General features: G+C 34.5%; 1 protein-coding gene across 1 annotated transcript in view; it reads right to left on the bottom strand.

Annotated features, from left to right (window-relative positions):
• Window positions 1–27,972, bottom strand: part of LOC116347100 — a 70,963-nt gene that overhangs the window by 15,060 nt on the left and 27,931 nt on the right. Inside the window, exon 4 of the mRNA XM_031777535.1 lies at window positions 12,967–13,147. Within this exon, the coding sequence (XP_031633395.1) occupies window positions 12,967–13,147 (181 nt within the window). The remainder of the gene's footprint in view (window positions 1–12,966; window positions 13,148–27,972) is intronic.

Here is a 27,972-nt window from a genome sequence, read left to right as displayed (position 1 = left end):
CACCCGCAAGGAAATCGAACAACACAATCAAAGTCTTCATACTCGAACAATATATGCGTTTGGATGGACGACCACGGACTTCGATAAAATCCACTTAAACACTTTTACACCAATGGTTAAGAGAAGAAAATGTAAAAACAATTGTTCGGCGACGTCGAGCAGCGACAATAGCACCACTACCGAACGATCATATACTACATTCATATAATAATTGTAAATACTATTTGATAAAAGCAGTAATTCAAGTAAGGTCAAATGCTCGATTTAATGTAGTTATTATATTATGAACATGATGGACACAGTATATGAGCGCACATACAGCCAACTGAAAAAGCGCACCGAAAAACCATTCGCTAAAAGCGCTTACGACATCTCATTCTCTCGCTGACTCGATCGAGATGGTGTAAAGTGATTCGGATAAAATAATGCGTACTCCACTGTGCACCCATTAGTATCGCGTTGTAAAAATGGGGAAAACGCATTTTTGCACTCAGTACGGAGCCGTTCAATAACGCTTTTCTGTTCGGTGTTGTTTTTTTTTATTAAACACAACTTCAATATGTTTCCGATTGAATTAGGTCAAAAACAAAAGAAATCACAAATGAATGGCATCACATTTTGGAATATATGTGTGAGGGACGCGTGAGTGATGGCGACGACAACGGCGACAATGTCCAATGGACACACATGGCATAAACACAAAAACTAAATCACAATTCAGCGCACACTCAAAACTGTTCCAAATTCGAATCCGAATGTTTGTATATTGAAAAGTGTTCAACAATTAACATAAATGGTAAATAATCGAATCGAATTTTGTGAAAGATGAGAAATGGGCCTGTTGTTGCGAAATGTAAATTAATTTTTCTTACATCAGTGAAATCAATTGCGATAAGGACCAACTTTTGCCACCCCATCCAACATTTTAAATAAAATTTATTTGAACGCTTAAGTCGGCCTCTTAATTAAATGGGGGTTCGTCGATAAAATTGCTAGCAATTACTTGCATAATACGCGGCAATTTCGACATACACTTCTAAGTACACCGATTTTGGGCCGTATTACACCATCTATACGTGTTTGGTGTTATTTGTCTATTTTACGCTTAAAAGATTGTTGTTCCGTGTGTTTTTTTTCAGCGGATAGCATGTGGAGTGTTTTTCCCGTTCCGTTACGATTTGTCATTCGATGTGGAATTTTTGTGACTTTATTTCTTTATATTTTGTATAAAATAGGAAGTGGAGACTGTGCTCGTTTGAAGCATGTTCGAAAAATATACGTGAATTATTGGTTTATGCTCATTTTCACAAAAGGTTAATTTATTGTTTTTGTGAGGAGAAGAAAAAATGCGATAGAAAACCGAAAAGAAATAACAACACAAGCTTTTAACGAAAAGAGAAGAAACGGCAGCGATATACTTTTTTACATTTATGTCAAGCGAAAATTTACGTACCGGAAAAAATCACTACTCGACCATCAAACTATGCGAACGAGAGAGAAAGAGAGAGAAAGCGAAGGAGAGAAGGAGAGAAAAAAAAAGAGTCAGGAGAGCTGAAGAGTGAAGAAAAGTATAAAACATAGTTCAATGCTCACTCTATAGATGTTGACGAGTCTGAAAGCATCCAATTTGGATTCCAATGACACTCTCCTGCGAGTTGTTGGTGCTCTTTTATTTCGAGTGTGTTTTCAATAGAAAAAGCTAAAACTGGAGCAATTCAGAAAGAATTGAGAAACACACACAGTGGGCATCACCATCAATAACCACGGAAAGTATAAATGCACAAATATGAATGAGTTATTTGCCGTATCCTCCGGAAGATAACATAAGCAAATTAGAGCATTTGATAGACACGAAAGCAAGAGAAAAAGCTGTGAATCTTGAGAGAAAGAAAAACTACTGGAATAAACGGATGTGAAACGCATATGACACGAGAAAAAAACGCATATATGCCCTATTTTTCGGTTGTTTATCCGATTTCTTCTTGAGCAAAATTTATGGAGTCAAATGCTATTCTGCACACTAAATCTCAAGTATACTATCAAATGGGAAAAAAAATGTCTCAAAAACATTTCTAGAAAACGAGTTTATATAGCCTACGACTAACAACAGCAATTCAAAACAGAAGTTTTCTGCATTGAGAATCTTTAAATTTGTTCGGTTTTCAAAAGTGTGTACGCTCCACCATTTAGGTAAGCACACGCGAGCTTATAAAAAAGAACGAAATGACCTGAAATTCCGAATGGATGAATTTGAACAATAGTGTCGCTTGATACACCACTTTTAAAGCGACTACATTGTTTTGTTCTCTCTCTCTCTCTCTCTCTCTCTCTCTCTCTCTTTGGAATCGCTGCGAGTAACAAGACCAATTCAATGCACACGCATCGTGCTAATTCGGTATTTTTTTCTATATATAAATTAAAAAAGTTTTCTAACAAAAAAAACGCGCACACATACAATCAACAACAATCTCTCTTGCTATGACGTAAATACATTCCATTTTCATTCATTTTCTCTGATAGCATACCGTGGGGTACATTTCCTTCCTCATCTTAATTCACGCTTTTTCCAAACCTTCTTGCAATTAAGTAGTGTCAACGTGTTAGTTTTATTAAGCGACTGTCATAATAATTTTCCCGCGATTTTCAGGGGCTGAACAATAAAGTTCCGAAAATAATATGATTGGTAACAATAATGACTTTAGAACTTTTTCTAAACCTAGCGAGAAGTATTGTTCATGGGAATATCCAAAATAGCATCAAAATCGGAAATTTTCACGAATTGGCTCTTTGAAAAAAAAATCTTGGTACACTTCGGAAAAAATGGTATACAGGAAAGTAGAGATCTTGTACAGATGATTCATCATCTGATGATCATAAAAAAACAAGCTCACGAAATTTTGAGTACTGAGCTCAGTAATGAAGATGATTGGAATGTATAGAAATGCAAGATGCATTTTAAAACGAAATCGTTACGTGTAACAGCATTTAGTTTGTATATGTCTGTGTGCGTAAATTTCCGGATTTTTATTTGCAAATTACCCCTGGGGGGCTCTTAAGTAATTTCCAAAACTTTTTGACCGCTATTAAAATGAAGAAAAATTTATTTAATAAATTACAGTAGACGTTTACTGTTCGCATGACTTGACAATTACCTCGGTTCGAATGTTGCAAAAAAACGCATACACTAAAAACAACCACTTGGATTAAATCCGGACATTTACCCTTGACATCCTTTAAGCTGCTTTTCAAGTTTTCCGACCGGTTTTCTATTTTCACGCACAATTACTATATTTATGCAATGCTAGTGTTTTTTATTGTCTTGTTATTTATGTACATAATTAGTGGTAATATGGTTTTCGTTTCATTATTTTTCTCTCATTGTTTTGTACAAATGACAAATATGCGGCGAGACAATTGGGCGATGTACATATAATAAGCAGCATACACACCGAGAAGGAAGAAAAAGTGAAAGAGAGAAAAAAAACGAAACACAAAGAAAAATGCTAAAAATATAAAACCTGAAATGGCTAATCGTACATTCGTTTTTATTCGTTGTGATTCCAAAAATGGCAACACAAAATCGTTCATGACGTTTCGGTTTGTGTTGCCGAAAGGTCTAATTTTTGTATTCAATCCCGTTTAACTTAAGAATGCTGAGCGTGTACCATTCCATAACAGTTGTTGTGATTGTCAAAAAGAGTTTTTAAACACCGTAGAAAACCCAAAACGTTAAATGGCTTTTAACTGCATAAAAGTAGCATTTTATTGTTTCGGTGTCGTTTTTCTCGTACATTTTTCTTCATCATTTTCTTAAATAAGAACGAACACAAAAAAACTGTTGACCACGCACGATTCTCCATACAAATGATTCGTATTGTTGGCGATTGTCCGAAATATGACACGGCAAACAACAGGTGCAATAAAAAGCTTTAAAATATACTTTGTCATAATTAGATGGGAGATTTAGGAGGGATGGCAAAGCCCTTTAAAAAATATGATCCAAAAATGTTAAGGGTTTTTGTCGAGAGGTAAATTGCTGTGATAAATCCAACAAATGTCGTAGAAGACAGAAAGATTGAGAGAAAGACATGAATGCGTATCGACATTCCACCAACTGTTGCCACTTATTTGAAATCAGAAAATTATGAGCGTGGGATTAAAAGCACACACAACAAACAACAAATGAAAATAACTTGAACAAAACGGCGTTGAAATAAATCCTGGTGAACTGCTTCCAAAAATTATTATGAACATCTTTTTTTTCTTCGTTTGTTGATATCAATGTCGCGCACATTACACACTCTCGTGTGTGCACTTAATGCAATGTACAATCTGGTATCGCATTCACTTGTTGTCGCATGCCCGGTCCCATTTCACAGCGCAAAAAAGAATTAGTCTCACACAATCCACACTCATTTTGTTCATACAAAAAAAATGTTGTCGTCGCATTTGTTTGCCATCCGCCGCACTTAAGTTTGCAACTACAATGACAGTGACTTGTTCCATTGTTCGCGTGTTCTCGCATATTAAGAGTCTCGGTTGCTTTTCATCTGCACGACTGATTCACGAAATTACAAGTGAAGTAGAAGAGAAAAAAAACTGAAAATGATGAAACGAAAGTGAATGTGTCGGTTTCACTTTTCATCAGAAATGACCAACAAAAATACGACTGCTTCGATTGATTTCAATTAAGTTTTCAACATGTCAATATCAGCAGACATAAACACAAATAAATGGTCATTTTAACCGAAATTTCCGAGGAAATGTGAGATTATAATGCATAAAATCAATTGTGTGGTGCAGGTTAAATGCGTACAACGAACTGTTGTTATTGGCAGCCAACGTTTGGACATTGTATTGCCGTAAAAATGTACACACGACGATGGAAAACAATATATTTTATTAAATATTTAATCAAGCATTGTTGAAGATCTTGAGCGAAACCAATTGTAGTGGAAAAAATGTTCTAATTGTGGTTAAATTGAATCCTTTCAGGTCAATGTGATAAAGCAAAATATGATGATTTCGGTGTCGGCTTTGCCTCCGTACCACATACCCGAGCACTTTGTAAGGGTATGATGTGATTATACGAAGAAGTATTTCTTATCTCCGCTGCTCATTTCAGCAGTTAAACTTTGTTTAAGAAAATGTCAAGATTCGCTGCCATACGCGCGGTGTATATTGAGAGTACGCGACGAGGCAACAAAAGACCGAAATAAACCACAGTATTAGACGAAGAAAAAAGAGCAACGACGAATATAACAAAATATGAAAACCTATTGCAAATTAATCGTACAGTTTTCTAGTAACATATGCTATTCACATCCAATAAAATGGCCAAGTCGCTGAATGCTACCATTGAAAGCGATTGTGTGCCTTTATTCTTCGTCATATTTGTGCTGTCTTGTGTTCGTTATGTGCACACACACACAGCATTCATCTCATTCTAGCTGCCCCATTCATAGCATAGAAAGAGAACGTATGTTTTTGCAACGGTCCTCTTCAATGATTTGCCGATAACTGATGCTCAATTTCATACAACTATAACTATATTTACTCAATGCAATATCATTGAACCTCAATGTAATATAATATTCTTTCACACACACTTACATTGATACCGTTTTTTTCTCTTCTCTTCGATTTATTCAACAGTGACACTAGGGATGAGTGTGAATGTTTTTTTTTGTCAGTCACCGTTTTTTTTTGTGTACAATGTCAAAAGTTTCTGTTGTCAATAGATGAGGATTTGGCTGGTCAAATCATAAGGATGTCCAAGACATTGATAAGTATTGATGTTGAAAGTGAAATTTTTCAAATGCTCCGAAGCAAGATAAGAGGATGAGAGAATGAGTGAACGAAACAAAAACTAGCAAAAATTTCATTTTGTTTCGAACAATGTGCTTGATAGTTGAAGTTTGCTTCCATGCCAAGAATTAACTATATATACGTTTGCAGCATTTGATCATCATACACGCTTCTACATATACGAATTTTATATCGTACCATTAGGTGCTCATCTCAATTCTTTACCATACGGAATCACAAATGTGCGCGTCTTGTTGAAATTAGAAAAACCAAAGACAAGTGAGACTTAGATGCTCAAGGCTAATGGTTTCGATGCTCTTGTCTCCAATTCCATATGCTCTATCATCAATTTGTTGGAACTTTTGTTATCGGTCTGAAATATGTTCCGTCATTTGGACAGACATTCCGAAATTTCATATTTTTCGGTGTATCGCACACATCAAGATCAAACGGTTAAATTTCGTTCCACCACTTACAATCACGTTAATAAAGTGACGAAATGAACATTTTCGTCTGAACTTTATTTTATCCGTTTAAAAACTTCCCACGCCGACTCAAAACCAAACCCGAATGAGTTTTCATTCAAACACAACGAATTTTGCAAAATCCCAGCATCTCAGCGCTACTTATACCCAAAAGTAATTGTTCTAATGATACGGTTTCAGTTTCGTTCGCTATCCGTTGTCTCATTCTCAGGTCAGTTTTTTGATGTTTCTACTTGAAAAACGCTTCTGACGTACATTTTTGAGCAATTCAATGATGTGGTTTGAAAGAAAGTGATAGTGATAGAGAGAGAGAGAGAGAGAGAGAGAGAGAGATGAAAGCGAATGAAAGAAGGAGAGAAAGTAGCCGAGTTTAAAAAAAAGCGCGTGGATGCGCTGAAAATCCGGGATAATCGAAAATTGAATTTCAAGCCAACCGTTGAATTGAATGCTTATTGAGTTTGGAACAAAATCATTTTATATGCACCAATGCCTTTAAGCAAAAAAAACCACACACACATACAAAAGACTGACAAAAAAATATTTTTTTACAGAATGAACCAGACAATCTAATGATAACATAAAGACTGTCAACAGCGAAACAACGAAGTGGGAGAGAAAAGCAGCGGGTAGAAAACGAACGAGTCTGAAACATTTGGTTGATATCGTTGCAAAAATTTGTTTGCATTGTTCGCATGCAAATGAATTTGTTTGCATTATGTTTTTTTTTGCTGCATTGGCTGAATGGTCACAAATGCATTGAATCGAAAATCTATTCTCATCGTTTCAATTGGTTTTATTCGTTTCAATGATTTTGGCGTAAAAATTTGCTACAAAATTTACTTGTTCCATTGATATTGAAACTTTTTGCACTTGAATGCATGAAAAATATGCTATTTGGGAGACGAAAAAAAAAACACCCACACATGATAAAATCATGGTGACTGTCAATTCACATAAATCCGTGACCGATTCAATTGATAAATATTCCCTCTAGTGCGTATCCGGTATATTCCCCAAAGTTTTGCCATTTTTCTCAAGTGTCTCATCATCATTGCAATACCTCCAGCTGAAGCACTGGAGTTCCATCGACAAACGCCAATTCACATTCATAAAATAAGAAAATAATCATGAATACATTCATATCGTAATTATAATAATATTTCAGCATTTGGTACAGGGTAACATCATGTTTTTGCATGATTTCGATGAAGAATTTTCGATAACTTGACATCGTTTATCTGAACATTCAACATCGTTGAATTTTCCATGGGAAATCAAGCAACAAAATTGAAAATGATAATATATATGTTAAAATTGTTCATATTTGATGATATGGTAGGCCATCACCACCCAAAAATAACAATTACAAAAGCAAAAGACAAAACCGCATTCGCAGTAACCGCATCATTTTTCTCTCACACTCAACGCTCGCTCGTACTCAATTTTCAACAGCCACGAATATGCGTAAAAAAGCAACCGTAGTATCAGAACTGTGGTGGCAACAACAAAGACAAAAGAATCTCCGATCACATACGCGCACTTGAAATTCTGCCAAAAACAGTCCAAAACACATTAGACCAAGAATTCTCCCGTCTTTATTGTAGTGTATCAGCCATATATTGTTCATTCATACAGGCGTGTTGTATGTCGTACATTTGCAATTCTTATATTATTATTACTTTTGCAATTCGTGTGTTTTTTTGGCAATTGTTTTCTTTTTTTTTTATCTCGCTGTTCATTTCGTTGTTTTCTCAGTTCGTTTTGCTCACTTTTATTCTGCGCGAGCTATTTGTTAGTGATATGCTTCTTGCATATTCTCTTTCGACACCCCCTGCTCTCTCTTTTTCTTTCCCTATCGTTTGTGTTGAGTGTTTTGGTGTTCATTGTTTTTGTCACAGCTCTGAAGAAAAACGAACCCCCCGAAATGAAAAAAAAGTGAAATAGAGAGAAAATGTGTGTGCGAGAGAAAGAGATAGAGAGAGAGAGATCGAGTAAATCTTGTGCAAGAAATATTGTTAAGCGAAAAAAAATTAAAAAATGTGTATGTGAGTTCAACCATGTGAATTTTATGATGGTTTTACTTTCGCACAATGATTATACCGACCGAGATATTTGGTGCAAGTTTGATCCGATTATTATGAAACATACTTCACATAAATTTCATCATTCCGCTTTTACACATGTGCGATATTGTGTCGAATGCATTGTCCAACAGCCGCTATTTATCATTTGACGATGAATCCCGTCGGTTCGTCCGTGCAAGCGCGAGCGTGCCGTAAGTGTGAACCACTTTCGGGGTAGTTAGTTTTTTTTTCGTCATCGATTTCGAGTCACCTTGCCACTGGACATTTCTTTTCATTCGAAAGAGTTATATGAATGATATCATTTTTTCGGTTCGTTCAAATTCCATATTCTCTGTTGTTTTTTATTCATTCTGGTTCTCTTTTTTTCAAATAGATTTTTCCATTCAGATTGGTGTTACGTTGTGAAATTTTTTGGCCAAAGAATTCATTTTATGTGCCAATAAAGAATGTGTATCTTTAGCTGGTGTGCACGTTTCATCATTGAAAATAGAAAAAGTTCACATGAATTGCAATATATATATGGGCAACACACGAGAGAGTTGGAGAGATACATGAAATATGACCTAAGTTCGTCGTAAAAATCAACAACAATCAAAGAAGCGGCATAGAGAGAGTTTGTGTGCGCATTTTGATTTTATTTCGTGTCCAACCGAATGAACGAGTAATGAATATAAGAATCGTTCTAGCCCCAAAAAGAGACATAGTTTTGGTGTGTAAACGCAACGATTTATGTCTATCACGATCCGAGTTTATTGTTGTTATTCTTTTTTTTCTTCTTCGCTTTGCCTGACACGGACTTTGTTGGTCTGCTTGAGGCTGTATAATATGTGTGCCCCAAATATTCAGCAATCATACGCTACACAATATCGAACAGTTGACGCATATGTAAATAAACAATAGATATATAAGCAACACTCCTCGGAGAGAGAAAGAGATAGAGTGTGTGGAAAAATTGGCGAATAATTTTTGTGCTTTGATAAATTACAAGTATTTTTCTGCTAAATGCTAAAACAAATGTGTTCCAAATACGATGCATATCGCATACGAAAATAAACCGGGAAATTGAAGATAGGGAAAAAGTTTAATCAACAGCCCGTCGCAAATACGAGAGAAAATTACGGATTAGAGCTAGTTTTACGGTTTAACTTCATTGCGAATGACACAAATTACACTAGAAAATGGTTGCTTAGGCTATAGTGCAGTTTAAAGCCGGAAATAATTGAAAGTGAAACAGAGAGAGAGAGAGAGAGAGAGAGAGAGAGAGAGAGTACAAATGTTCATATAGCATGAAACGGCAATATGCTGAACAACATTTACTGATGATGTTGACAGCTTGGCTAGTATGTGCATAGACACATGCAGAGCGTATTTAGGATTCAAAAGCGATGAGCACACATGTCAAAAGAAACATTTGTGCTGATTGATCCACTAAAATAAGTGTAAGACGAATCGCTTCAAGAAATTCAAGCTGTTTCGTGTCTTCGTAATTTTTGAGACGTTTCAAGAAAATCTCTCTTTTTCACCATCATAAAACTGGTGACAATAATTGGAAAGAAATTATAATTAACTGTCATTTTAATCCTCCTCTCATTTTTTTGTTTTTGAAATATGGTCGCAGCGTTCATTCATTTCACGAAAAAAGCATTTAAATTGATGTCGACGTTCACATTGCTGTTCTCGTCGACGTTCTTTTTTTGCTCATTATTTTTATTGCATGAACGAGTCGTTTGGCACATCTCAAAATATGAAATTTTATCAAAATAAAATGTGTTGTTTAAAATACTTGAATAAATTCTGTCCCGTTTATAAAATGCGACCGACTACCGCACAAATTATGTAAACATATAGTTTGTTTGTCGATTGAATCGTGTCTGGCCATTTGATTGTATATGCGCTCTGTTCATCGTTGCCCATTCATCAACAAAAACATCGAGGCAAAATGGCACAGAAGATTAACGGCATTCATTATTATTTTTCACATGGTGCGCCTGCCGTTCTCACTCTCTTTCTTTTCGCGGCCGCAATGTCCTGCCAAATAAAATGAAATAGATAGCACAATCTATCGCACACAACAAATCGTAAATGAATTTGGTAGACACTCGACGAATTTTGCGGATGACATCGAATTTCAAACGCAAGCGCCCCGACTACACAGATATTTGACACGAAAATGTAACAAACATCAAACAAAAGTGCAAATTGCGCAATAATTCACATCAACGCATATTTCGCCGATTTATATTTTGCCAAAAAAAAAAAAAAATGTTGAAGAGAAAAATCGCACGAAAATAATCAAATAATAGCCGACGTTCGGAACGACAATGTAAGAAACTAAAGAATGGTTTTTATATTATGGGCATAGAAACGGTGCAAATCACTAGACAAATGCCACGATATATTGCAGTCGCGTGCATTGTTGTTGATGATCATTTACCGGTTTCGTTTTTGTTTTGAAAGAGAAAAAACGAAAGCACCGATAAAGATTGAGTGCGTGTGTTTTTGTTTTGGCAACACACACCATTAATTTTGTCGATGTGCATCAACTCAACGCACGCTTAAACAATCATTTGTACATGATTCGTTGCACAAAATATTTACAGCAATTAGTGTGGCAGACACAAAACATTTTGAACAAGCATATGCTTTTATTCATCATGTAATGTATGCGTGTGTATTTTAAATTCAATAGATGTAGCTTAAAATGTTTTCTCATTCCTCAAACATTACATTGTTGACAATGGGATAATAATTATTATCCCAAAGATCGCTTCGTTGTGATGTGAATGCCTTCGTTTACTTTTTTTTTACAGATTTACCTAAATATCTGCACCATCACATTTATTTAAATATGTTTCAAAATCACAATATGTTATTTCAGCCAAGATTTGTTGGTTAAATTTATTGGCTTAAATGTGTTACGACCCTTTATTTTCTTTTGTATTATTCGACACACCATAATACCTTTGACCTCACATAAAAGATAAACGCTCATTTGTTAAATAGATCCAGTTCATCTTATTGTTTTAAACACAAATGGCTCTTTAATTGAATCAAGATTAATTAAACAGATAACAATCGGTTCAAAAAAAGTATGTGTGTGTGTTTATGTGTGAAAATGTAAGATTGATAAACTCAAATTATAAACAGAAGAATTTATATGGAAAGATGTGTATTGATTTTGTGGTGTGATATTAAAAGATGTTTGTGATTGATTTGATTGGAAATTGTGTGTCAATTTGGTGGTTTAAATAAAATTTAATCAAACTTTGAATCGATTCATAATATATTCAATAGAGAAATTGATCTAAAAAGTTAAATAGATATGGTTTGGAAAATTAATTAAAATCAATCTTTATAGGCAAAATTACATTCTCATTTGGGATGAAGAAAAATTGTTGGTAAATTTTTTTTGATGAAATTTGGAAGAACCCGTGTGCAGAAAAAGAGACTGACTGATTTAGGGGACCAATTGACTGACTATTGACTGTAAAAATAGACAGTAAATTTAGTCAACCGAACGCCCGAAATATCCGAAAAGTCCAAAGATCCGAGTACCCGAATCCCGACCGACCCTGAATTTTTCCCCGACCGGACATTTGGATCGGGGCTCTGATACCCCGGGTTGACATTGTCAACTTGACAATAATCATAGTCTCCTGACAGTCAAAATGTCCCAAAATAATCAACTGACTGACTAAGTGACTAGAATCGAAAATTAATGAATTATAATCAAATAAAGTCACTTACAGACTTATTAACTTTTTTTCGCACACGGAAAAGCATCCCATCTGGAAAGTGATTTCAGATCTTTTTTGACTAAAAAAGTCTTGAATTTAAGGCGTACAGCAAAAAAAACGGTAACAATTGAAAATCAAGAGAAAATTGTAAGCGGATAGGCGAAAAATAAGTTTCATTCATTGATTATTTAAAACAATCCCATCTACTCACTTAAAATAATCGCACAAAAAATTGCATGCAATTTTCACTCGGGAAATATTTGTCTTTCTATTATACATCAAATCACATACATTTTATTGTCTTCTGACTATAAAAGAACGTTTCACGCAACGTTTAGATAATTTGAATTTTATGTTTGATTATTTACAGGTTTCCATTTTATCTACGCTGATGTGTTGGTGAAAAATAAACCAAATTCACTTTGCATTGGTGAATCGTTCTTCATATCTACAAAATCTAAACCATTTTTATTTTTATTTTACTGTTTATTTTATATACATACAGATTTATTCTATTTAGAAAAAATCATAAAAGACGAGAAAATATAAAAAAAAACAGCGAAAAAAACTATATCTACAAAACATTCACAATAATACTTGGAAAATTTCATCTATGTTTGTCTTGTTCCTTTTTTCAAAAAAAGAGTATAATATGTAGTATGGTATATACAAAAGAAAACTAATCATAAATCGATTTGAGCTTGAAGGACAGAGACAAAAAATGTATTAAAAAATGCAGAAGACAAAAAGAAAAACGAAGAAGAAGAAGAGTAATAGTACAAGAGCTTATTTAATATGCACACACGATTCGTAAATGCGCTTTGTGTTTTATGAACAAGAAGAGTTTATTACCTTGTAAAAATTGCAGCAACCGCCCATGCAGCTAGACATATCATCAGCGCTCGGGTTTTTGTGCAAACGTAGCCAGCTTTTAACGGCTCACAGATCGCATAATATCGTTCAAATGATATTGCCAAAATAGTTAGAACACTTGCATGCGCCACAGTCAATTCAACAAATGGTACCGCTTTGCCTGTGAACAGAAAAAAAAAACACGAGATTGAGCACACAAAAAATAAGCACGTGAATCAAATGGTTGAGAAAAAGACAAAGAAATAAACAGAAAAAATAGAATACGAAATCAATTCGAAAAGCAAATGTGGTATACAATTTAGCCGTCATTCCAAGTTCTTCAACCAAATCGCATTGTATGTTTGAAATCGTCATCAGTTTGAAGATGCTTCGCTTGTTTTTTTGTGTGTTATAAATTCGATATTATTTGACCACTTGGAAGGATGGATAGTAAAATTCAAATAAAAATAGTGTTGGCGTAGACAATTTTGATCGGAGATGAGACAGGTTAACAGCGCCATCAATTTCAATATGAGACAATAATCATAACCATAAGCCTTTCAAAATTATTGCATCGTTGCTTCAACAATAATACAAGTGATTTCATCAGAGAAAAAAAATGGGCATGAGAGAGAGAGAAAAAGCTAAAGAAAAGAACATTTATTTAGAATTCACTTGAGTGTGCATACAAAGTCGCCCCCTTAAAACTCATTTCGAATGTCTCACGGTGAACACAAACAGTATCACAAACGGTCCATTTGATTTGTGTTATCCGTTTATTGGTGACACTTAAGCAATGTGCTTATTGGAGACTTTTTTTCTTCCCCTTTTTGCCCTTCCCCCCCTTTCTCTCTCTCTCTCTCTCTCTCTCTCTCTCTTCACAATCGATAATTAATTTCTTATTTATCGACACTACTGTACACGAGGCCTTTGTTACGTCGTCAACACACCGGCATTGAGTGGTTGTTCAATATGCAGCTAAAATTCGCATTTTTGGTGAATAGTCCACTTGGGACATTTGATTCTATGAAACGATGAATAAAGTGATGTTTTCGTTTCATTACATTTGGTGTGGATTGAAATTGTTGTTACTGCAAAAGCATTTGATGTTAATGATTGACACGTCTGTAAATGTACGGGAAATGTTGAGTGAATAGCGTAAATATATGTCATGTCGACGTCATTCGTGTCGTTTTGCATCGTTCATCTCAACAACAGCGCAAATATTATGCCAGATTTACATTGACTCTGCAAAATCTGATCGAAAAAAACAACATCTACAATGATCAAGTGAATAAAAATTAAACAAATCAACTTTGCATGCGAAAAAAAGAGTATGTCAACAAACATTGTACGCCTGATTTTTTCGCAACAAGAATGATTAGAAAGAATCAATCATTCGATGTGAAAAAAACTGTATCAATTGCTTTTGAAAGTTGTGGCACAAGGCATGTTGTCAAAAGTTGGTGTCATTCGGGGTGGCTTAGCCGAACATTGAGCACGTCTCTGTTGCTACATGAATCATTGCTGTGAGTTTTTCCCTTTTTCGATTTTTCTTCTTCCTGAGATTTCATTCTCTTTCTGTCTCGCAAACGCTTAAACAAACTCAAAGTAGAGCTTTGCGCACCCAACCACTCGTAGTTTTACTTTCGCAGTAAATTTGCTGACAATATTTTTGTGTTGTGATAAGATAACAAAAATTGATTGGCATTAGTTTGAAGAACTGAATGTGTGTGTGATATAGTGAAAAATCGCCTGGATTCAGTTTTATCTTTCATAATGTTGTTGTGTTCGTCAACTTTTCATACCATCACAGAGCAGAAGATAAATTATTTGATTATTTGTCATAACATAATGTAACTGGTTTGTTTGCCGCCAGCGCACATACAAACATCTGAAGCGGAAATTTTAAATGGTTAACGCATATTTCCATCCATTTAGATACGAATGATACATTAATGAATGATCTTTACCGTTTTACGCTGTGAATTATTCGAATGGAATGTCATGTTTTTTGGCTGAAAATATGTAAAACATTGACACATGTCGACGAATGGATAAAGAAACTGAAATTGACGAGTTATCAAATCGGAAATTTAAAACCAATGTACCAAGTACTAAATCGTTTCTCATTTCCACTTTTTTTCTCTCCTCTTCGATGCGCACGCTTAATGATTTGATGAACAGGAATTTTGTTTGCAAATAAATCCCAGAGCATATTTTACTTAATGTTCTAACCGTTTTTTAAAATGAACGCTTTAATAAACAGCATTCCTCTCATGTATTTCTGTGTATCGGTCGCATCATTTATCGAAGATCCTTTAACAAGTTCAAAGTCAAAAATATGCTGACGCATTTCGCCACATCAAATGTAATTATTAAAAAACGAATTGTGCACGCCTCTATAATAAAAAATGTTCATTTTATTTGGTCTCATTTATAAAGTTTGGTTTGTATTAATAAAAAAAAATCACTTGGACAAGTGAATAGATTGCCAACATATGAAAATCTTATGGTTTTTTTTATTCCATCAAATAAAAGCCGAGCAAAATGTGACGTTAATAAAAATATCAATGCAAATAAGTTGAGCTCACATTTTCTGGTCAGCAAAATAAAATTGATGGTACCAGCGAAAATGTGTTCATTTCATGAAAATGTTCATATTGAACGAGACAGAGAAAAATGGCAACAAAATGAGAGGCAAAAACGAATTTATAGATCCACACACACACACACACTGTTCATTATACTTTCACTTTTATAGTGTTATGTATGTGTTCTTTTTTTTGATGGATTTCCTTGTCGTCATTAATGCCGTCAATTTGCAGCGATGAAGGCGCACAGCGTAAAATCACCGCTGAAAATTCTATCGAAATCCGAATTCCAACCTATTTGGCATTAATCATTATTTTTATGAGAATTTTTTTTTCGGTTCATTCGAATGGCATGCAAGAGGTCTTGTGTGTGCTTGCATTTTTTTGTGTGTGCATATATTAGGGTATCATCGCAACGGTCGCGCACAATCTATAATTTGTGTAAGCTCATTTGTTCTCATCTGATGCCAAGAGAAAGATAGAGAAAAGGCACGCGCGCGCGCGCTGAAAGCTCGTAAAAAATTGTATGAAATATTACATGATTTTAGTGGAAAAATAAATAAACATAGCCTGGAATTCATTCATAAAGACGATAATGCCAATGAACGAACAAACAAACAATTACGCACGCCACCGATACCAAATTAGCACCAGTAAACTTATTTTAAGTCAATCAGCCGCACAAAAAAAATGTTTCGTCGAGAGCAAATGCAAAAACGATCCGTGCGAGAGCCGGAAAAAAACACAAAAGGCTTTTCATTTTACGTGCCTTGGGTTTTTCGTATGAAATAAAAATGCTGAATAAATAATTAAAGTGTACAATAAACAGACACTTGCGCGCAACGTAAGATGAGCGAAATGTGCCGAGTTGAAAAATACACTTGCCGCAATCGTAAAATCATCACAATAGATATGCGTTTAGCCACGTTCGAAATAAATTCTTATTCAAGAAAAATGTTCTGCTCAACCAGATCGACCAAAAGTTTCTTCATCGACTGTTCGTGCATTTCGGATCGATGTACAGAAACCGAATGTCTCATTAGGCAAGTTGGTTTTGTCATTTAAATGAGAGCACAGGATAAATGTCATTCGGGTGGGTTGCAAACATCTTGACAGCACCACGTCAAATATCATAGCTTTTTGTACTTTGCAGAGAAGAAAAAAAACCCACATAAAATCAGAAAGCTAGATGAAGCGATGCCTTCTTAGCCTTCTTTCATTACATTGAGATTTGTTTCCTTGTCTATTTCCTCATTTTCATCGTCCACTAAACAAACAAACCGAATAAAAACCAAAGCGATACGGTTTTTTTACATTCACTGCATAAATAAAAACCGATTCATTATGCGCGTTGTCATTCAAATTGATTCAGACATTATGCTTTATGGTATGTATATATATTTTTTTGTTGTTTTCGTGCATAATTTCCTCTTTTGTCTTTTATCACGGTTTCAATTTTGATGAATTTTCAGGCGATAAATTTTGTGAGCTCCTTGCTGATTTTAGCCGTTCTTATGTTTGCTTGCACATATAACTATGCGGGTGCCTATTGCTTTCGCTCTTGTGCTCTCCTTGCCATTCGCATTAAATGCCTTTTCTATTCAAGCTTAAATTTATTGCACAAATACTTAACGCAGGTCGTAATGCGTGTATTTGGTTGGAAATATTCGCTTGGCTCGTCAAACATTTCAATATCGTATTCGTATGATGAATCTTAAACTTTTGAATGTGCATACACGGTTTGTGTGTGTTTTTTCTTTCGTTTTCATCTCATAAAAAAAGCCGGTTGGAAAAAATATATATAAACAAAACACGCGTTTATACGCGTTTATATAATAAAAATAAACTAAGTCTGACGAATTCACCACAAAACGCAATATACACTCTGTTGTGCATATATATTTTTATATGGTTTTTTATTGCTTCAAAATGTTCGTATATTTTTTTATGATTGCTTTTTATAATGACTGTTCACATGTCACTTCAGAACGAAATGGCCAGAAATAAATTTTAAGCGTGGATTTTATGTTTTGTGGGCCAATTAACAGTGACAAATCTTTGGCAAATTGTTGTGCACACGTACCGCTTGCACTGTTGTCAACGTTAAATTAATTTTCAAGAAAAAAATTGGCAATTTGAATTTTGTATCTCTTTCGGCTCACCATGTATTCTCTCTCTCTCTCTCTCTCTCTCTCTCTCTCTCTATTTATCTCTCTCTATCTATCTATCTATCTATCTATCTATCTCTTTATCTCGTAAGGCTATTCTTAAAAATATGTTTACCCAAGAGTTATTATATAAAACGTTGCAAATTTCAATTGCATAGCCTAATCCAAAAAAACATCCTCACAAAAATGTCGAACATTTTACTATGTTCAGAATTTTCTTAATTACTGCAAGTCAGCGAATGACATTTCAAGAAGATTTTTTTTGCCTATTCCCAGCGTATATAAGCCTAGCTTATATTAGCAAGAGTAATTCTAATTGAAACTACAAATGCGTGAAATTGGCCTATTATGAAAATTTTCTACAAATTTCCTGCTTACTTTTTGAATCGTGCGTTCGCGTCACTTAATAATATCATTTATGATGACCACATACGTCTAAGACTCCATTGATTAATGGCGATTTGTCAAAGCGGCTTTTCTCTCGCTATGAAAACTGATGACAATGACAACGCTGAACGTAGTCTATAAGCTGACAGAATAGACTCATGTAATCTTATGCATTTTTCGGCCTTTTGTGAATCTTCGATATAAATAAAAAAAACCGAACGGAATAATTAGAGCCATGTTAACTGCGTGTGAATAAAGTTATCGTTTTTGTTTGGAATATCTTTATAATGTCGTTCATATTTCTTCGTTGTCATTTGGTGTTTTCATCATTTTATCACAAAGAACTTTTCGGTTCTGCTTTACAAAATTATTTTGATTTTGTTTGTTATGTTATTCTCAAGTTCGTTTGCCAAAGACACCGAGAAGGCAAAAGAAAAATGGCTTTGGTGTGTCGCGACGATGGCGGAAATTCAACTTTTCCTCTTAATTTATTTATCAATTAATCAGTTTGGTTTTATTCTATATTTGCCATTCGAATGGTTTTCTGAGGAAAAATCGTTCGTACGACGACCGAATAAACCGTCGAATGACAGTGAGTTCATTTGCAATGAACTAAAATAAAGACGATGACATTGGCATCGAATCGTGCGGTACGCTTGAATAAGTTTTGGATTTGTGAGTACTTCCACTTTTATGTAAAAAGATGACACAAGAACGATGATGAGAAGAGAGAGCCAGAGAGAGAGAGAGAGAATACAACGATGTATACACTTCTTTCGACACTTCTTTGGATTGTATCTCGTGGTGACGTCTGGACCCATTCGATTCCAAGCACGTATATTGGCAATTGTACGTGCATATTTATGGTAACAACACATAGGTATGAGTTGGTATGAATCGCTTGGCTCTTCTCTCTCTTCCTTTCCATCTTACGCTATTTCGCACTTTTTTTTTATCCATAATGGCTCTCGTCGATTGCTTTGCAACGTAAAAATGAACGGCTTGGAATGAATGGGTCACATCATATACTTTATTATTATTTTCGGTTCGACCATATTTGGCAAAACTGTAATGTTGCCATTCATTTACCTATGATCTTGTTGAATTGTTTGTCATCGAACTGAACGTATTGCACTTCCATTTTCAATGAATGGTTTTTATGATTTGCAAAAGAAAAAAAAAAACGAACGAAGCACAATCGCTATTTCCATTGAATTTAATACAAAATAAGTATTTGCAACAGTTGCAGCCAGTGAATTATGTCTCCAGTTGCATAATTACAATGTCAATTTCAAAAAGTTTTATCGATTGGTCGATTGGTTTGTTAAGTAGTCGGTTTTGTGTTATTTGGTTACATTCATTCTCCACTTGGACTTGTTTGTAAAAGAATCATTTGCACGTCGGCACTATTTTCGTTCATTTTGTCAAAACTTTTTCAACGTTCACGGTTTAGAATGGATTTTACTTCATCGAAGAGTGAGTTCAATCGGGATTTGAATGCAACACAATACCTAAGTGGTTTTACTCTTTGTTTTCAATTGCAAGCTTCTTTCGTTTATTTGAATGTAGCGGAAAGCATCAGTTTGAGTCTTTTTTTTTTGTTGTTTCCAATCAATTCTGCGTGTAATTCACGGATGAACTGAAGAGCGAACGAAAAAAAAAATGATACGTGCAAATGGTGTCGGTAAACCAACGACAACGGCGGCGACACCGACAATGGCACGAGCTATGGAGATTGAAATTGAAAGTAGTCTCCTATCACGTCCGTGTACATGCAAAATGACATCGTAGCACGCATCTTAGTCAGATTAAAAGATGTGCATATTTTACCAATGAATTGTCTTAACATATCTATTCGAAAGCTGAAGGTCTTCTTATTAGTTAAATGCAAAATTAAAATCGTATTCAACAAACGGTGGCTACTTTTACAAGCGTATTTACAATGATTTCCCGTTCATTCGTTACAACCGACAAGACAAGGCTTCGAAACAATATGCATAATTAATGAATTGAACGCGTTCAACAGACTGTGCATTGTACAGACAAGCGGGTGATGGTGACAGGTATCGTTCCTAAAGGATTGATCTTATGTAAGCACGTGTATTCAATTTCAATGTTTCATTCGTTTATTTTCCATTGTGATCATCTCCCTTTTTTCTTTGCATTTTATTTCTTGAATGTGACATGCCAATTTTTTGCGATTGCAAAGAGTTGCATTTGTCGTCATATATTGTATGTCGCAGTCATCGTAAAATGAAATGAAAACATGGAACTGAATGAAATGGAAGCGCATACAAGAAAACAAACAAAACATGTAAAAAAGTAAACAAAATTCAATTTGAAAAAAATAAAATGATCTTCTGATGACACCGCATCTCATACGCATCGCAAATTCACTCGGATAAGAACAGCAGCTGATCGCTGACATATACACTTATTGTCACTTAGCTCGAATGATGAAAAATCAAGCGGAAAAAGACAACAATCACATGCGACAGCAACAATAACAACAAACGACAACGACCAAACAGAAGAAGAAAAAAAAAATGTATATATAAATGAAGATGATTGTGACCCAGTTTGTGTATGCGTGTGCCGTTTTTCTTCAAATCTCGTTTACGCTCAATATGAAATGAATGTATTTTTACCCTTGTTGCTTTGTTTCGTTCGCATTTACGTTTTTCGCATTTGATGATAATGTTGATGATAATAATAATATTGTTTAATTTGTAGATGTCATTTGGTCTGCTTCGTTTCTATTCCACACAAAGTGTGAATCCTTTTCATTGGCGGTTATGTCAGTTCATTCAAAATTATTCTTATGCCGATTGCATCTTAGCAAATCTTCTGTTTGATGGTACGTGCACGGGGGTGGATATATTCGATATATTTATATGTCCTTTGCTATTCTTAGACACATATAAATTCAAAGAATTCTTGGAAATAGAAGCTTTTTTTATCCATATCTCAATTGGCTGTGGAAGAAAAATGCCGACATGACGTAAAATTGGATATATTGAAGTAATCTTTCAATGTTTCTTTCCGCCATAAATTTATCGGATTTTTATATGTGTGTCACCAATTTTGTACACCCACTTGAGCTCGATGCTATAAGTTCTAACTTTTCTTTTTTTTTTTTTTTATTCATTAAAATCCATGGTCTTGGTCATGGCTTAATGTGGCCCCATGTAATTGGTAAATGTTTGTTGAAATTCATGTTAAATTTACAATCAAATAGATTTTTGATTCATATTTGATTTTCCATGAGCTACACAACATCCATTGATTCAAAGACATTTTTCGTTTCGCTTTATTTTCGAATGAGTTGTTATAGCAATTGAAGTTGTGAGGCAGCTAAACTGGTAAATAATTACACGATACATTTTGTTTGTATGCGATTATGTGAGTGGGCGCCTGATGACGTTAACTTGTTAACGTAACTGATATCTTACATATAGCTTACTTGTACTCACCGAGGCAAAGCTTTAAACTTCTACAATGAAGATTCATTCATAAGCGTCAAATTAACAAGAATTTAAGCCATAGTGGCAATGAAAATTGTCGCATAATTTTATGCTATACACATCACAGCTCAGGCGCTGAACAACAACTTATCACATCGTCCGATGGATGTGGAAGCCAAAGCACAGAGCGCGATTTAATAGTATATGAAGTCATGCTCAAGACACTAAAGAGAGAGAGAGAGATCGAGAGGGAGAGGGAGAAAGACAGATAAATAGCAGACGAAAACCCTGACAATACAAAATATACAAAATAAGGGTGACCTTAACATTTGCTATTTTTATCCAAATATGTATTTTTGGTGCGGCAACAAAACTAGAGCATTGAATTGTGGGTGGAAAATGTAGAATAATGGCAAGATTTTCAAATGAAGTTGCTAGCCGTTAGAGAAAACTGTTGCGCTTCGAAATAAATAAGATTGAGGAAGATCTCGGTACACGGATTTATATTTTCATTAATATGGCCTTAGTGGAAATGAAGTCAGTTGACTCTTTTTTCTATTTCTCTCTCCATCTTAGTTCCGTATATAACTGTTCTTCTTTCTCTTTTGCGTACGGCAATTGTATTCATCCTCGGGCTAACATACCAAAAGCAAAACAAATTCGAATCATTAATTATTTTGTGCTCAATTTTCTGTCATCTACGCAAATATATGCGTCACAACGGTCACATTCATTTTCGTATAAAATTTAAACTGATTCTTTTTTTTCCTTTAACAAGAAAATAAATTGTTGTCCAATAAACGATTTCGATGTAAATATTTACGAAGTTGTATTCGCTGCATTATACTGGGTGATGTGCGGAAAATCAAAAATAGTAATATTATGTTGGATTTCTCTGAATTTCATTTTCGGCTTGAAATACACATTTTGTTGGATATCTGTTTTACATTTCACAACATTTTCCTCTCCGATTGGGCATACTCATTTATATAGGCATTGTGTCTCCGCATACCGAATCGTTTTGGTTGAGTGAAAAAGCATGTTAATGTGCAACAACATAAATTCGGTACGAAGCACAACTGTTCCGACACATGTAGATTAATTATTAAATTAGTTATTATAGAAAATGTTTGGAAAATTTATGGTGACATCAAATAAATGCAATTGTATATTTTTTACACAAATCGTACTGCAATGGCGCATGAATAAATAGGTTGTTGTTGTTGAATGGCGCTTCAACCACAGCAAAAAATGCAAACCTAAATGCATTATGGCCGGAACATCTATCGCTTTGAATTAAATTTATTTTTGGTTTGACACGCTTGTTAATTATCTTGTCGGAATAAAAAGTGATCAGCCACATACTAGGCCAAATTTGGGATATTCACAGTATTTTTTAATGGGCCACAAAAATCATCGATACACACAAAGAAATTTTATAAAGAAAACTAGATGTCATGTCGTACAAAATTTGGAACTATATGACAATACATATAAAATTGTATTTGTCCATATAATCTTCATGTAAAATATCGTTTTTGTGTATTCTCTTTTGTGTGGATCTTCTTCAAAAGACAAACGAAGAAGAACCGCACAAAGAAGAATACACAAAAACAATATTTTGTATGAAATTATATGAACAAATACACGGAGTGTCAACTAGTTCCGAATTTTATCCGACAAGCCATCTAGTTTTTATTTTCTTTGTGTGTACATTCTCACAAACTTTTAATTGAACTCTACGACTTATTCTTATATTTATATATTCGCTTATTTTTTAACGGAATTTAAAGTTGTTTTTTGCCAATATTCATGACATCATCAAGTGGTTCGATGTTTTTGTAAATCACAACTTATGATTGGATCAATGACATCACTATAGCAATGACTTTTCAGTTTATACAAAGTAACTGTCCTGGAAAGTTATTCCACATTACCCAGCTAATATGTTTGGTTTGTATTAATGACATATTTAATGTGAATTTTCAGTGGGATTGACAAGAAAAGTTCCTGGTCTCATTTGGAGTGTTAACCATTTTTTTATTGTGTTTGCTGACTTTCCTGCGACATTCACGTATTCCATGTAATGGAATTTTTTTATGGTCTAATCGATAAACGCCTATACTCAGCGCCTTTCTATTGATTCCTATCTTTCGATACTTATTACTTTTATGGATGTAATTTTGTTCACATCGCTACCCAAAGCATCCATTACCATTCTCCATAATCCATCTCACTTAGCGGACACACAGCGAGAGTTAAAATCGCTTGGAATTTAACGTGAAGACTTTATACGAAAAGTTTTCCTTTTTTATCTTCGTTTTTTTTCGGTTCTTTTTTGTCCGGACGAAATATTTTTCGAGAGCGAAATATCTTGGCCATCGAAAAATTGTGTTTTTTTTTTGTGTGTAATAAACAAATCCTTGGGCAAGGTTGTCCAATTGAATGCTCGGCAAAGGAAGTAAATGATGAATGAACGTTGATTAAAGAGTGAATTCCATTGTTTTTGCGCTCATTGCAATTTCAGTTTCCTCATTATCACTTTACTCATTTGCACGTTGCCTTTAGCTATTCGATTCACGAATTCGATAGATCTAATTCGAATGGGCGCCAGTTGAATACAAACAACCGACATTATATAAAAAAATTGATTTGAAAAATAAAAACTTAAGTAATTGTAATCGATATTTTTGGTGATGTTCAAGTCTACCGCGTATAAAATTCGAACCTTGAAAAGAACGGTTCATTTTTTAATAATACATTTTTTTAGAATGGATATCATATCGATAAATCCTGATTGAAAGCAATAAGTGAATTTAATGAGGATTCTCAAAAGCTCAATAACAGATTCATTCAAAGTGTTTTGTATACAGTCATCCAACTAGGGCTGTCGGATTTCCTTTTTTTCTCGCATTTTGTCTTGCCAATGCCATAATTTACCATGTTTGTGAACTTTCACTTCAAAAAATTATGGATGCACAGTGCAGAGACCCACGTTATCGAATATATTAGCAAGATGAAATTCAAGAGAGAAATGAAATCCGACAGCCCTACCTTCCGTCTCCAATTTTTACCCGCTCACATTTAAATTGAACAATTATCCATTGTTGTGTTGAATCAATGTTCTATTTTAACAGAATTTACGCATCAGTCCATTGAGATGGTTGTGAGAATATCATATCAAAAACGAGCAATTTTCTTTCTTCACTTTTTCGCTCTCTCGATTGCGCTCTTTTATTCCATGAAAATGGAATGGCTAAATAAATTCGCACAAAAAGTTAATAGAAAACAGCTCGCTGTTTGTTTATTTTCTTTATTAATGGAAGAGTGAATTTCATTCACGTCTATGGTATTTACGTAGCATTTGTGTTAAATTGAATTTGTATTGGTGAAGAAATAAAAATGTTTCTATATAAAGACTTCAGTTGTATGGATGGAGCCATCGTTTCATTGTCATTAATTGGTTCATTCATTTTTTTCTCTCTGTTTTTTATTCGATTTTGATTTTTCTTCTTCTCTTTGTTCATTCATTTCAAAGTGGATTTCAAGCGAATCGATTCTTTGTGTGCCAATTCTTATGAATTTTTATGTGCAACTTAAAGGCAAAAACAAAAGTCCATGCATTGTAAGCAACATATGCATGCATTTGTATGCACATTTCATTATAGATTCACTGGAAATTAAAATGACAGCAGAACGAAGTTGGAACTCAGAGCGAAAGACGAAAAAAAAGAACTCTTTTTCATTCGGGAATATAAAACTAAAGTGAAATGAATTTCTTATGCGATTTTGATGGCGTTAATAATCTTAATTCGGTCGAATTTTCATCGTCACCGTCATAAAGCTTGTTAGGCTTGTTTTTATATTTATATGATCGGCGAAAGAGATGTGTGTCGTGTGTCGTGTATATTTAATTTATGTTGTGCTTGTGTTTGTTTTGTTTTGTTTTTTTAAAAAAGAAAACGTAAACTCTAAAAGCATTTTCTATGTAATTGGACGTATATAAATTAATCACATTTCGAGTTGTTGTGCGTGCGCTTGGTCTTCTTCAATTTTTGCTGTTTTTTTTTTATTTCTTTGATTTGCCTGTTGATTTATTTAACTTGTATTTGAAAATAACACAGTCTGATTCTTATTCTTTATTATTAAATGAAACTAGGCAATGTGTAAAATTTGCACTTTGAAGTTACACTTATAGACGGATGCTGCCGCATCGATGCCGTCGATGAAAAGTGAAATTTCACACGTAAAAAAAATATAGAAGGAGACGAAGAAACCAGAGCAAGAGTATTGCGTACACGCTGCTCTATGAATATATACATAGTTTTCCATTTGAATCGTTTGTGTCGCTTGATGTATTGAGTTTCAAAAATAGAACTCTCTTCTCTCCTCATTCTTCTTTTGCATCGACGGCTCGATTTTTTTTTCTTCTCGTTTGTTTGTTTCTGCGATGCATTGCGAAATTTTCACGGCGACGACCGAAAAGAGACAGACGAAAAGTGTTTCGAAAGTAAGTAGCGTCAAATTCGGTTGAATACATTACTCAGTTGAATGACAGGCCAACGTAATAATTTTAATTAAAAAGATGTAATTTTTCATTGGGAATTGCCATTATATTTAATTCCAGTTGTTCATTTCAATCGTAATACCATTGAAAGTGGAAAATCTGATGAATCAAGACAAAGTGGTTGCTGGCATACTCAAAAGCATACAACAACCACAAAACAAATAACGTTACACTTCAATGCAACACCAAATGTACCATTCATACCTCTCTGCATTCGGCGCATATACAACGACAATATACATATATTAACATTAGTTTTGCATTATACTAATATTGTTTTGATGCTGTGCAATGCATATACATTATCTATATTGGGATTTGTGGTTCTTCATTCAAACGATTCGAAATGGATGCAATCACCATTGAAACCTTAAATGACTCATGTCACAAATATATGTTGTAACTCTTATTCTTCTTTTCCCATTTATCGTTTTTTCTCGTTTCTCCGTTCCGGAAGATTTCGAAAGTATTCAACTTCAAAGGCATTTGTTGGCGAAAATATCGAAAATTGCCAATATTTATCGGTTCGACATGAATACAATTCCGATTTAGTGTATTTACATTTTAATTAAATTTACTGATTTTGCTGGCAGTACTGCTGTTATTAATTATGTGGACATTTTTCCACAAAAATGTGTGCATGTGTTGCCCAAAATGTGAAAGCATGTTTTCCATAGTGCGCGCACCCAAAACACATACATCGTACATCCGTATCAGATTGAACGTTATTTATTCATAGAATTTACTCTATTAATAACAACTTTTGCTTTAGTGTGCTTATTTTACTAGTGTAGTGTAGTTTTTTTTCTCGACTGTGTGTCATTACGGCACAGCAAGCATGTGTGTATGCTGATCTTCTTTGTGCGGTCCAATGCAATTTTATATGGTTTGTTTTTAATATATTTAATGGCTTTTCGAAGTACATCAAAAACACATAACTTGACTGTTCTCCCAATGTTTCATTTTGTTTATTCGTCGGACGTTTTTGCTCCCTCGACGACAGCAGAAAACGGTGAATGAGCTGTGGCCGAAGAGTGTGAGAAAACACAAAGATATATAGATAATCGACAATGACTTGGCAAAAATGGCTATTCGTGTCAATATGTACATAATTTTCAATGCGACAAGATAAGATGAGCGACAGACGCACGATGGAGAGGAAAATCGGCGACACACAGAAAATGTGAAAATACACACCGAAAAATTTCCTATGAACAAATCATAATGGACTATTAATTTATTAAAATACTCTCAAATGAAATTTCACATCTCGCGGTTGAATTGTTTTATCGTTTATTTTGTTTATGACTACTCGTATCATGGTTCAAAATGGTATGGAAAATATTGGTTAATGACTCATTTTTGAGAACATTTCATTGGGATTTAATCCAAATCATCGGTGAAAATGCATCATCACTTCATTCAGCAAAACATCAGAAAATGATGGAATGGTGACGATTCATGTGATACTGTACAAATGTTGATGAAAATGATGGACTTTACGACTAATGTGCAATTCCATATGGAGTAAATTGCGTCAAATTTCACTCATTTGCAACCAGCATTGCCATTTCTCATCGCACATAACCGTTTTCTTCACTGATCCCCGATTTATCGCATCAAATGATGCCCGCGTCCAGCTGATAAACAACACATATAATGGACCGAGTGATGTGGGGTCAGAATGTGCCATATAGATTGTTCAGGGATTGAACTAGATAAAAGTGTGACAATGGCGACAATTATGCGGCATTTCACAAATGTATGACTTTTACTTTTTGAAACCGTTTCTCACAACAATAAACCCGATTCGTGGTTGAGTTTGT

Source organism: Contarinia nasturtii, unplaced genomic scaffold (assembly GCF_009176525.2).
Source record: "Contarinia nasturtii isolate CC-2019 unplaced genomic scaffold, AAFC_CNas_1.1 Cnas_scaffold_1699, whole genome shotgun sequence".
Taxonomy (NCBI): domain Eukaryota; kingdom Metazoa; phylum Arthropoda; class Insecta; order Diptera; family Cecidomyiidae; genus Contarinia; species Contarinia nasturtii.
Note: the sequence above shows the minus strand (reverse complement) of the source record. Positions and strands in the feature narration are given on the sequence as shown.